Source organism: Alternaria burnsii, assembly GCF_013036055.1.
Source record: "Alternaria burnsii strain CBS107.38 chromosome Unknown 715, whole genome shotgun sequence".
NCBI classification, from domain to species: domain Eukaryota; kingdom Fungi; phylum Ascomycota; class Dothideomycetes; order Pleosporales; family Pleosporaceae; genus Alternaria; species Alternaria burnsii.
In genome coordinates, this window is record NW_024066116.1 from 781,258 (window position 1) to 794,044 (window position 12,787).

At 49.4% G+C, this 12,787-nt stretch overlaps 5 protein-coding genes across 5 annotated transcripts; 3 read left to right on the top strand and 2 right to left on the bottom strand.

The window, feature by feature from the left end:
- Window positions 1-21: 21 nt before the first annotated feature.
- On the bottom strand, window positions 22-5,869 carry GT037_007413 (benzoate 4-monooxygenase cytochrome p450; the record flags this gene model as incomplete). The annotated part of the gene is made up of 13 exons (XM_038932460.1): window positions 22-196; window positions 247-413; window positions 468-571; window positions 621-1,463; window positions 1,521-1,968; window positions 2,060-2,633; window positions 2,696-3,427; window positions 3,919-4,403; window positions 4,468-4,617; window positions 4,667-4,824; window positions 4,875-5,295; window positions 5,376-5,516; window positions 5,570-5,869. Coding segments are annotated over 13 exons (4,698 nt in total), but the record flags the coding sequence as incomplete, so codon positions are not given.
- Window positions 5,870-6,969: 1,100 nt separating this feature from the next.
- On the top strand, window positions 6,970-7,725 carry GT037_007414 (negative transcriptional regulator; the record flags this gene model as incomplete). The annotated part of the gene is made up of 1 exon (XM_038932461.1): window positions 6,970-7,725. The coding sequence occupies one exon, from the start codon at window positions 6,970-6,972 to the stop codon at window positions 7,723-7,725; it is 756 nt and encodes a 251-aa protein (XP_038784949.1).
- Window positions 7,726-8,381: 656 nt separating this feature from the next.
- On the top strand, window positions 8,382-9,773 carry GT037_007415 (uncharacterized protein; the record flags this gene model as incomplete). Its single annotated transcript, XM_038932462.1, has 1 exon — window positions 8,382-9,773. The coding sequence occupies one exon, from the start codon at window positions 8,382-8,384 to the stop codon at window positions 9,771-9,773; it is 1,392 nt and encodes a 463-aa protein (XP_038784950.1).
- A 185-nt stretch (window positions 9,774-9,958) lies between these two features.
- Window positions 9,959-10,791, bottom strand: GT037_007416 (uncharacterized protein; the record flags this gene model as incomplete). Its single annotated transcript, XM_038932463.1, has 2 exons — window positions 9,959-10,554; window positions 10,611-10,791. 2 exons carry the CDS (start codon window positions 10,789-10,791, stop codon window positions 9,959-9,961), a joined length of 777 nt encoding a protein of 258 aa, XP_038784951.1.
- A 596-nt stretch (window positions 10,792-11,387) lies between these two features.
- GT037_007417 (uncharacterized protein) lies at window positions 11,388-12,188 on the top strand (the record flags this gene model as incomplete). The annotated part of the gene is made up of 1 exon (XM_038932464.1): window positions 11,388-12,188. One exon carries the CDS (start codon window positions 11,388-11,390, stop codon window positions 12,186-12,188), a length of 801 nt encoding a protein of 266 aa, XP_038784952.1.
- Window positions 12,189-12,787: the final 599 nt, after the last annotated feature.

Sequence of the window (12,787 nt, forward strand, 5' to 3'; positions counted from 1 at the left end):
TGAACCGAGAAAACTCATCGTTCACTCTTGGAGTACCTTGGTAACTCTGAAGTTGACACCGTAGTTATATTTCTTGTCGAAACCTAGACCAAAGTCTCGGTATGGAGTGATGTTCTCGATGGAAGAGTCCACAAGCTCCAGGTCAAAGTTTTGGACCATAGCTGCGACGGTAAGGTAAAGTTCGGCGTATGCAAGACTAGATCATGTTAGCATTCTTGCATCGCACAAGAAGCATAAAGGGCCTACTTTATGCCAAGACAGGCTCTACTGCCCTTCGTGAAGGTGACTAAATACTTGTCGAGATATTCTCCACGGGCTTTTGCTTCAATCCATCGCTCAGGTCTATACACATGGGGATCAGGGAAAACGTCGGGATGGCTATTGAGTAAATATGGCATTGCACCGATGGTAGTCTAGAATCATTTTAGGCCACTCAAGCTCTCAAGCAGGTTCTGTACTGTACTTACGCCGGAAGGTATGAGCATGCCCTTGTAAGTAAGCGGCTCGACAAGTAAGCGTGGAAAGCGACTTGTGAAGGGAGATTCGTATCGAAGTGACTCATTGATGACCGCTGTCTAGTATGCATTAGGAGGCACATATAGAAAAATGTAGCAAATGACTTGCCAGATACGGTAGAGATTCAAGCTGGGTCCAGGTCGCGTTCTTATATAGTTGTAGCTCTGCACGCAGTTTGGCTAGGATCTCGGGATACAGAATTAAGTAGCACATGGTAGCTGTCAAGGTTCTGGCAGTGGTATCCACCCCAGCAATCAGGATGGTTGAGCTCTCATCTGTCAGTCGTTGAAGTGTCCTCTCTTGTGCGGGTATCTTGGAGCTGACTAGTGCGTCAAACACCGTCCGGGGCTTGGTTGGTTCTTCTCCTTCCATGCTTTTCTTAAGTGCCGCTTTTGAGTATCCTGCGATTCTTGTTTCAAAATCCAGAAAGCTAACTATGGAAGGGCTGATGCGGGCAACTAACCAGGCCGGAAGATGTGTAATGAGTCGGTCAATGCCAGGAAGAAATCGTCGCATGTGTTGAATCATCAATATGGCTTTAACATCTCGTTCGAGCTCGCACGGGAATCCAGGTTTGTCGAGGTTACCAAAACTCTCGCCATATGCATAGTGTGAGATAACGTCGACGGCTAGACTGCCAAACACGAGAGGCCCAATAAGGGTTTCTTCAGTATGGTTGGCTTCCTTTAGAAGGGTCACCAACTTATCAACTTTAGACTGAATGATTGATTCCAGGTCTGAGATGGATCTCTTCGAAAACAAATTGGCAATATAGCCGCGGCGTTGCCGATGTAGTTCATGGTCGTTAGTGGAGATCATCGATGTGCGTACGATGGTTGTGAGATCAGGGCATTTGTTGCGCTTCTGTCCACCACCTGAATATACCTTGTCATAAAAGAAGGGGTCGTTGAGGGAGAGCTCATCAGGATTGACTCGTATAAGTGCGCCTGCCTATTATGAACACATACTTCTATAGTGGAGTGCACGTATTGGGAAATGCTCACCATGTTCCTCGTGCATCTGTATAACCTTCTTGTAATACTGCCCACCATGTATGATGTCGTAGTATAATTGAGGAATGTATGATCCAGCTGCCCAGCGTGAACCAGGGAAGCTGGCCAAAGGGTGGAAGAAGAGGTTATAGATAGTCTTGATAAGCCAGTATGTAATGACGAGCACAATGAAGCCCCCGACTACGGTGAGCTTATCTACCTCCTTCATGCTCTGGGGAGTGATACTAATCATTGTTGCAGTTACTTTTGAGCTTTGAGAGATGGCTAGAGGGATTCGAAGAGGCTGTGAAAAAACGGGGTGGTGAACACAAAGCGGGCCTATTTGATTGTTCGCATTGCCTACACGAATAGTCTTGGTGGCTAGCTCACACGACCTCTTGTTGAGAAGCGGGGTACCTTCATTGTCCTTTCCCAAGTTTGCGTTTGCGTATGCGCACAGCTATTCGTTCCTGTGGTCGGAGCTGCCCAAAAGCGGACTCTCGCAGCACAGGCATCGCAGCATCGGCCGCCTCTGGGTCACATAACTGTACCTCGAATTCACTCATGACAACAGCCAGGGTGGCTGCTTGTATGGCTCTGCTATAGTCGCTAGCAATTCCAAAGCTTTGTCGGTCGTAAAAGATAGGGGCCAGCAGCTCGAGGTTCTGCGCATCGAACCTTCCATTCTCGACACGGGTTCCGCTCTTCCGTTGGCCTCGCACTTTGGGTCCATTGTCATCGGGGATCAAGAAGCGTTCAGGCCAAAACTCATCTAACGGTTTCTCAACAGTGCGTGGCCGTGCATTTGCCCAGGCCTTGGTATCCAGTGCGATATCATGCGAGAAGGAAATTGTGTTGCATGCCTTGGGTAGTTTCCATTGGCTACCGATGGAAACTTCGGCGAACTCGTTGGCACATGTCATGTATTGTGCGATACGGAGGCGGCTTATTTCCGCCTGTAACGATTGAACGAGGGGCAAGGCTGCAACCCCATTGACGTCATATGTGGTCGCCTTCGACGATTGTCGCTCAGAGACGATAGTAATAATGCGTTCCGCCAGATACGGTTTGCGTAAAACTTCTATTATTGACCACACAGCTGAAGGAATCAGATCAACATTCGAGCTGTAGAGCATGTCAGAACTTCTTGATGCTTGGTAGATAATGTATCCCCAGATGATGCTTACCAGTGCATGATGTCCAACATCTCCGCTGTCCTAGCTTCAAGAGGTAACGGGGCTTTCGCAAGTAAGTCATCGCGTTCTTGAATGAATTTGGATCCCTTATGTTCATCCCAATCCATGTCGTCACTACCGATCTTTGCAAATTCTGTGCCGCTATGGTTAGCTTTCAACCACTTCTCGACGCCTTTGTATAGTCGATCACGTGGCTCCCTATATGCCGTTGAATTTGTGAACCATGGCATCCCCGGCACGAAGCCCTCAATGGCATCTTCAAATTTCCAGTAGTCCTTGATGAGTCCAGAATATTGTTTGAAGATTGCTGAACCGAAGAGGATCTCCATAGAACACCTTGTGAGGACTTGCTGGAAAAACGACCAGCTGTCTTCTATTTGTGTCCAGCTGCCGACTTGAAACATCTTGTTATTCAGATTGTGCGAAAGAGTTGCAGCGTAGAGGTCGGTCAAAGTTCTCAAGGACTCTCCTTCTAGGTACTTTTGCGTTGATGCTATGCGCGCACGCTCGATGGCTCCTTGATCGACGGCCGCATTGGTGTATAGATTTGCTACAGCTTGAGGAGAACCCAGAATGATCTCGTACATACTCTTCCCGGTGATGACTGGATTTCGCTTCTCATACGCCTGGATAGCCTGCTTCATCTGCTCTGGATCTCGAAGAACAATGAAGGGCTGCAAGCCCGCCTTGACGGCAAACGGTGCGAAGCTGCCATAGTCCTTGCTGACAGATGTTAGCACTCACGATGTAATGTATACATGGATGATCGTACAGTAACCTCGCGAAGTACTTCTGCGGTCCGTCATACGCTATACTGAAAGCATGGAAAACCCCTGGGAACAGATACGGGATTGTTGGTGGCCTGCTCCCCGATACGGTATGTTTCGCATTTTGGTAGAACAATGTTGTGGAGACATAGTAAGTTAATGCAGGTGTGACGATCAGCAGGACAGCTAAGAAGAGAAACATTGCTGGTGAGATAAGAGATGAGACAGGTCAAGGCTGTGACGAGCTCCAATTAGGCAGAGTGGATCCCTGCGCATGCTTAGCGGCGGAATTTCCGGGTCCGCTTCACGCCACCTATACAACCGGCAATCAATCTTCCTGAACAAACATGGAGAATACATCGTTACAATTCTTTTTGTATTGTTTTACATGTTCACGATAGCTTGTATCCTGCTACAGCTTAAGGTGTTACCGAGTTGCCGAGTAACCTTCCTATTTCCTCAGCAATCGCCAATGTCTTCTCCTCGCTGAGCCTCTTTCCGATGACTTGAATAGCAACGGGAGCACCGTGGTATGCTTCGGGGTCGTATTCTGCCTGGACAGCTGCATCCATGTCGTTCAGAGGCTCATAGTCTGCACGCTTGGCATCGATTTTGCTATCTGCAAAAGTGACCGGGACAACGACGCTCGTAAAGTCGAGTAAGTTGATGGCAGACGCGTAGCCATAGTACTTGAACTGGTTGTGTCGGATAGCAGCGGTTGGACTGATGGGAGCAACGATGCAGTCAAGTTCGCAGCCATGCTCGGCCTCAACCTCTCGCCATCTGGACAGATACTGCATCTGGTAATTCCACTTCTGTAAATGGATATCCCACACATCGTTCAAGTCAGCCTTTCGCATATCTGGGTTGAGGAGTTCTTTGATGTTTGGAATTCCTGGCTCTCCCGAAGCGTTGATGTCCTTCATTACGTCCTGTCTGATTGTCAGCAAAACACCTAAGCGTAGCTGCGCAAGAGCTAAAGGGAGGAGTTATTACCGTAGAGCCATCTGCTCCATAGATCTTGTTAGCAAGATCGACAGCAAAATCATGTTTGTATGGAGTCCAGGGTAGAACCTTGTGCTGACTTCTTTCCAAGACGTCCATTACGCGTTCGATTCCACGTAGGACAGGAGGATGTGGCAGAACCTGTGCTTTTAGCGAAAGCAATTGTATTGCATCTCGGTCTGAGACTCACGTTGCCGTCGCATGTGTAGTAACCGATGGTCAGGCCGGATGAATTGAGTTTTGCCTTCAGAGCATCTTCTAGGTTGTACCTCCAAGGCAATGGGATGACTTTGGAGTCGTAATTCCAGGGCTCTTCGCGGAGCACCGATGTGAGGAATAATCTCAAGTCTTGACAGTCAGCTTCTCGATCAGCAGGGACGTGCGTCTTGTTCACTTACCAGACGCAGAGTGAGCAATAGGTCCGACGACACTGTGGATGGTCTCTTGACCTTCCATGCTGTTCGCCATGTTTGCGTATGGCATTCGACCATGACTAGGACGGATGCCGTATAGAAAGTTGAAGGCGGATGGGATTCTAATAGAGCCGCCAATATCAGTTCCAACACCGATGATTCCTCCACGGAGGCCGATCATAGCTCCTTCTCCTCCCGAGCTTCCTCCGCACGACCAGTTCTTGTTGCGCGGATTTGTGGTCCTTCCAATGATGTTGTTGACAGTCTCACAGACCATCAAGGTTTGAGGGACACTTGTTTTGACATAAAAGACAGCACCTGCCTTACGAAGAAGTTCTGTAAGAACGGAGTCTTTTTCATCATACTTTCCCAGCCAGGAAACGTAGCCCATGGATGTTTCTTTTCCCTAATGCAACCATGTCAGGCTTGTCGTTCGCAGTTCGCTCGAGAGTTGAGTACATCGAACGTAGGAGAAAGATATCGTACCTTCACTCGCAGTTGGTCTTTCAAAGAGATCGGGAGACCATGTAAAGGTCCAACAGTCGTGTTGTGCTCGGCGTAATACTTGTCTAGATCTCGAGCCTGTGCGAGAGCCTCCTCGGGGAAGAACTCGTGTACACAATTCGTCTGCAGCAACTTGTTAGTCACTGGATCTGCCACAGTGGTATAGGTGGTCCTACTAGCTGCTGTGCTAGGGCAGCTCTTTTACAGAAGGCAAGTGTGACATCCACGGACTTGAGCTTCCCTTCAGCCATTTGTGCAACGAGATCAGTGGCCGAAGACTCGGTCAGCTCGATTTCTCGTGCAGAAAGAAGCCCTGATGCTTTCGGAAACGCGAAGACATTGTCATCGCTTGGAAGGTCTCGAATCAACCATTCCGAAGGTATGGTGCTGGCGATACGAGTTCGTTTGTCTGCAGCAAGCTCTTCCCAACTAGAAGTCATTTTTGCTTTTGTCTGAGCTAGTTGAGCAACCAACAACTAAAGTTTAGTCTCAAATGTGTTCGATTCAATCTATGGACGCAGATTGAAGTGCAGGGACGTGGTCGTGGTGGTGACGTCGGACCAAAGGATGGTGACGATGGTCTACCTCATGTGGGGTTGATCGCTTGTACCTTCTGCAACGGAACCCACCCCCACGGAGATGCGCGAACCCCTCTTTTCGAACACATCTGTACCACTGAGGTTCGTGCAAATCGCTCATCGAGGCGGTACAACATGACATTAGACTTCGTCATGTAAACAGAGTGTAGAAGCTGCCGGTCTCAAAATTCACACATGTTCTGTTCGGGGTCAAAGGTCCTAGGATCTGAGGGAGCCAGCCATGCATTGCGTCATTCCAGAATTCCCAACGCTCGTTTCCACGCTTCTCACGCAGCCGTTATCGCCTTTGACCTCTAACCACCAGCTCTTATTCATACTCACCTCTCAAGAATGATACGAATACTGCAAAAGTAGGCAACATAGGTACCCGTAATATCTTACCTAGAGAACGTACCTTGTCTACGATTTTAGCTCATATCGAACGGAGTATGCACCACGCCACAGGAACTCAAAGGTGAGGAATACGCAGTAATTTACTGTCGTCCCTGCTCCTCAACATAGGAAGTAATTCCGATCCACACATGCTCGCTGTAGTACAACCTCACTGGTTGCGCCGGCCTGGCTGTGCGATTTGTCATGCGAAAGTTCCAGGCACTAGACGCAGAGCGAGCCGCACTTCCAAATTCGAATTCGTCGAGCTGGACCCTTCCTTCCAAACGTACTTCGTACAACATCGCTTTCCGCTAGCAAATCAACCAATGATCTTAAGCAAAAGGTGTGGAGCACAATCGGCCCATAGCGGATAGTCACGCTCGAGTCATCGACCTCTTCCTGTATTCATGCTCCTTATTATTGCGTAATATCTGATTGGGTACTTCAATTATACGCTGTAGACGCCATCACCGACATGTTGCGCCCTACAGCATGACAATCAAAACAACATGTGGAGCGCTTCATATATTGATGCTCGTATGTCGGCCTTGAATGTTCAGTAGACAATATCTGCCTTATATCCAGCAACCACTCGCCAATCCACCATGTATCTTCGTGCCGTTCATGCAGAGAAAGACATTGCTAGACTACAGCAATTCATACGCGCCAACCCGCTGGGCATCTTCACCACAGCCATTGATTCCAAGTCGTTTCCTTTTCTTCAATCGAGTCACATTCCCTTCGTTTTGGATGTCGAAAACACAGCAGACCAGGTCCATCTCGGCGTTCTTCGTGGGCATATCGCGCGAGCGAATCCGCAAGCTAAAACTATAATCGAACACATCCAATCTCAAAATGAGGAAGGGAAGATCGATACAGTGCAGACTGTATCACGCGATGTTATGATCCTCTTTAACGGTCCTGCACACCACTATGTCACACCCAAATTTTACAAAGAGACAAAGCCAGCAAGTGGGAAAGTGGTTCCTACATGGAATTACTCAGCGGTACAGGTTTATGGTCGTGCTTCCGTGTTTTACGACACCAAAGCCGCCTCTACGGGTCAATTCCTCGACAAACAGATTAGGGACCTGTCCCGCCAGTCAGAACGAGACATTATGGGCTACGAGAAGCCATGGCAGGTGGAAGATGCGCCTACTTCATACATCGACATACTGAAGAAAGCGATTATCGGCGTCCAGATCGAAATAACGGATATTGGTGGCAAGTACAAGATGAGTCAAGAGATGGGTGCAGGTGATCAGCAGGGTGTCATAGATGGTTTTAAAGCACTGGGGTCGGATGTTGGAGCTGAGATAGCAAAGACTGTAGAGCAAAGAGGAAAACTCGGAAGTTCTTAGCTACAATCTATGAGGAGAGCTTTGAGAGTACCCAGAATAAGAGCGTATACTGCTGCACTTCGTGTTCTTGTACTTGTACTTAGGCAATGTTCGTAGCCTCATCACCTATATAGGAGTGGTTTGACTGGCTTGCCAGTTGATGAGCTACCAGAGTGGAGCCCTGCCGAAAACTCCGAAGTCCCCTTTCCCTCACCCACCCAAGTGGCCGCCACCACGGAGCCATCCCGACTGCGACGACCCAATGACGCGTTGCACCTTCACCTGCAACTAAATGGGCGCGTGTCTCACCGAAGGCAATCGTGGGCCGTGACTGCAAACATGTTGATCCCTGTGCCACGAGGTTGGTCTGCCTGAAAGTCAGACGTGGCTGTGTAGGTGGCCCTAATATCAGGGAGCGACCAAAAATGGCCATCGTCCATTCCATGGCACAAGCACTTTGCTCGACTTTTCGAGAAAGTACATTGCAAATCGAAGTCAATACTTCCAACAATACTACAATCAGTAACGATCGCCTTTTTGAAAAAACGACGCAACACGAAGAGTATACACCTAGAATATTAACTGGAGGCATCCACATCCTTCTACCTTCCCAATAAGTCCATCTAAAATACTCCATAGCCCTCAGCCTGAGACAGTTTGAGTGGTCTGGCGTCAAGATGGGCCTCTTTAGCTCCAACAAGCTTCGTCAACCGCCACTCCCTGACTTAGCGATACAACTCGATGACACGGCCGATAGAGTTTATAGGCCAGACGATATTGTCAGAGGCCATGTCGTACTGACGCCCGTCGCATCTATCGAGCCCGAGGCACTTAAAGTCTCACTCTTTGGGCAATCGCTCATCTGGTATCGTCGGGATGTAGGCTCCGGCAATACCACTGATTACCATCATTGGAGGGACAACGCACCACTATTTGAGGTAGCTCAGGACATTTTACACGCAGCAACAACGAAGACCGACGAGGATAAGAAGAAGGAACCACAAGCGATGTCGAAGTTCGAAGCAGGCCAAGTCTACACATTTCCCTTTCAATTTACGTTTCCTGCTGGGACTGGTACCACGCGCTATGGCCAATACGAAAATGATTCAGACCAGAAATACGTTATCGGACCTCATGAATTACCTCCCAGCTTTCTATTTACCAGATTCAACAGGCCAACCGACGACGGCACAGATGCAGACTTTGCCAAAATTGAATATGGCGTACGGGCCACACTGATATGTCCTGGCATTGGTGTTGTCCAAGGCAAGTCTCTCATAGACCTGACAACTACATCGATCATCCTCTTCCAACCCACAAGCCCGATACCACTACCCGGAACATACACCACGCTGAACCGCTACCCAAAGACCCTTACACTGCGATCTTCTTCGCTAGCCGGCAACACGCAAACTGGTATCCGACAAAGCATCCGCGACCGTCTTTCCTCTTCGACCCCTACACTCGACTTCGAAATCGCTGTAGAGCTTCCGGAGCACTTTACCAGCGGGTCCGAATTCCACTTTCGTGCATCCTTCACAACGCTATCGCGAAGCCCGAACGCACTGCACATTCCTCCGTCCGTCACATTCAACATCCTCAAATTGGACTTGCTAGATTTTACCTTCTTCCGTGCACCTCGCGACAGAGACGCAGGTAGTGGCAGATCCGGCTTGCACAGGAGTAATAGGTACGAAAGCTGGCCGCCGCCAGACCAGCTATATGTCATGGCCAAGAATGAACACGAGGACTTCACGGAGAGAAAGACGTCTCTTAACGCTTTGCCTGAGTCAGCCACATTGGAACTTGTTGCTGGATTACCAGAGTACTCCGTTATCGCTAGCTCATCAGGAGAAAAGCAAAATGGGGCAATGGAGGAAAAAGTGAAGAGTACTTGCGAGCAGTGGTTCGCGGCGAGGATCCCAGGTGTGACAGTACCAAGTTTCCGTAGTTTTGCCATCACAAGGGCATACAAAGTCAGAGTTAAGCTTGGAGTTGAGGTCGGAGGAAAGAAGTTCGAGAGGGAGGTTGAAAGCGCGGTAGGGAGGATGGGCAGCCCGCAATCCTAGTAGTGTTGGAGATAGTTAGGAGAGGATGGAGTTGTCTTTTTCGTGGAAATGGCGCTGCAATACATATGCTAGATGAAGCCGTACTTGTTGTACATGTTATAAATCCTACTGTGCAATGTCAAAAACGTGGGGTATCATATCCAAACGCCAAAGCAAAATCGAGAAGAGGGATCAAGCCGCCGTATTCAATAATACCAGCTCTCCAGCACCTTATCGACCCTCCGCCTCCCTTCACTCTCTAATCCTTCCATATCGACATTCTCGTCGTCTTCGGCCGTGGAAGGTACTTGAACGTTGCCAAACTTCTCTTCCACACGTGCAGCAACGCGTATCGCCAACGTCCGTGTCTTTGTCAGCTCAGGCGCGAGCGGCGCATCCTTCCACACCAAATTTGGCTGTATGTTCTCCTTGGGATTTCGATAAGGTTCTAGTAGCGAAAGCAAGGTACGGTATGTGTCGAGCCGGTTCTGAAGCGTCTGCCGGCGTGCGGAAAGTTCTTGAAGGCGCGAGACGGAGGAGAGATATTGGTCTTGTGTGATCTCGGCGTCACGGTCGGGCCATGTTGTGGGTAGTTTCGCAATGTTTTCGTCGAGTGTTAGGTCATCGTTCTGATATAGTGCGTGCGTGTCGTCTTCGTGGGCATCGGACGGAGGATTTACTTCTTCGTCGTCGGCGTGATGCGCGCCAGATTCCCAGTAAAGTATGTCTATTTGCTCAACAACATGCTCAATCATTTGGCGGCTGTACACTTTTCGGGAGTGTTGTTTAAGGTTGCGGTTGACTAAGCCACATGATTAGAACGATTCGGAGGTCATCATGAGTGCAGTAGATCCATACCTTTATCCAACACTCCCTTCATGACACTGAGCTCGATCCCACCATCTTGCGCAAGTGTGCGTAGACGTTCCGACGGCGGTATTCCACGCGATAGAATATGTTTCCTCGTTTGTAGAAACCGCTGCTTTTGCTCCACGACGGTACCTTGTTTCGACCTTGCGGATGGCACGTGTTGATCCATTGTTGAGGCTGTTGAGTGCGTTTGGCGACGAGTGTTGCGCACAAGAGCACTGAACCGCGGGGACTAGCGCGACGTGTTGAGATCACGCTTTGCCTAATTGAGATGGCGCGATGGTGCTACCGTGCTTCCACCAGCAATCGACCGACTTCCAGAGAAAACCTACTGTTTTCGGCTTCTGGGAAGTGGAGCTAACTGCACATGCCGAAGGTACACAACTCGTCGTCAAATCAGCAATCTTGGCCATACTACCCAGGGTGGTTTGTTGTGGCTGTGCGGCTCGGCGTAGAAATCCCAATGCGAGAATGCGAGAAACCATTCAGCTAGGCTGAATCTTGAAACTTCCACAGACCTCTGTCCAACGAGCAACCATTTGACCGGACCTTCGGGCCTCAGATTTTGAGGTCTGCCTTATGGGCAAGAAGGAAACCAAGCATGATGCGAATGGTAAAGCGAGCGTAGAGTACGGTGCTTGTAGTGAACGTATAAAAAAGGCTGTCTCTTTCCACATGTCTCGTCATTCGCAGCACATCCCAGGTTCTAAAACAAAACTCGTTGTACGACCCTCAAGTATAGATCTTTTACTATCACCCAAGAACATGTCCACCTCTATTGCTTTGCAGAATCTGAGCATTTCAGATGCAGACAATAACACCGTGCGTCACCGAAAATCTTCCCGAACACACGTGAAGTCTAGGTCTTCTGAGGATGACAACCCGTGGCTGGACACGCCTCACGATACAGAATTCTCAAGTCGACCACTTGACCCTCATTCCCTCAGACCCACAGCAGTGTACTGGATCTCTCCTCATGGTTTGCTCAGCAAAAAAATCACAATCCTTGACTTGACGAAAGACATGAAAGTGCCATATACAGGCATGACAGCCGAATACAAAGCCGAGATCAAAAGGACCATGAAGGATCATTCCTTCGCGCCGGTACTTACCTGCCACCGCCGTACCTGGCTAGGTCTCAAGTACGAAATCACCGACGACCAGAGCGCACATGTTGCACATTGGTCGCATGCCTGGTCATCGGTCGGCGAAGCAGTCCTCACATTTCCAGACGACTCAGCTCATTCATCCCATGCTATCACCTTGAGTAACAAGCGCTGGGGACTGCGCACTGAATCGTTTGTTTACAACTCACAGCCGTACGTCTGGCAAATGGACAGCTTGTGGCACTCGACGAACATGACGCTGTATCGGATCACGGGGAACAGTAAGCAGCAGATCAAGACGGAAGTAGCCAAGTACGCGCAGAAGTGGTGGGGTAGTTTTGTAACCGGTGGGACGGTGGTGGTAGACGGTACCGAGATTGATGGCGCTGTGGCCTGTTTGACGCTTGTCGTGGTGTTGAAGAAGAAGCGGCAAAGGGCTGCAGAGAGACATGAAGGATGAGGGTCTAGGTTCAGAAGGATGGGCCAGGCCAATTGACTCGACATGGTGAGGCTTGGCTGTGGCGTGGCTCTTCCTGGCAGGTGGGAGCCGGAGGGCACGTGCGGGCAACTGATACGGTAATACGGAGCGGTTTCCTGGCATTTCCAACGTCATAGTACGGGGTTGATGCTCAGATCGGATCCACGTCGGTGCCATGGTGCCACAATCTTATTGCTCCTTGTCCCTTTACCCACCCAGATGGATCTCAGTAATAAAGCTCGTGTTGAAAGATGTATTGAGCAGCTAAGCGCAACGTGTACCAGCTCTGAAGACGGAAGCGGCCACTCACACAACGTCTACCCGCAGTTTCAGATTGACCACAAAGCCAGCGGTTGTTTGGTTCAAACGGCGGGCGGCTAGCTCGTAGGATAGTGCACCAGTCGACGCCAGTGACGCTGCCAAGCCCCCGACCGACCGCGCATCAGGGAATGCAAGGCTTGAAACACGTTGACACCCTAGTCACCTGTGAATCAATAATGATAGCACTTCGCGCCTTCTCTTCGTTGTGTTAATTCACTGCCTCTTTGCTTTCTACTACCCTACTAATATTGTTTCCTTTC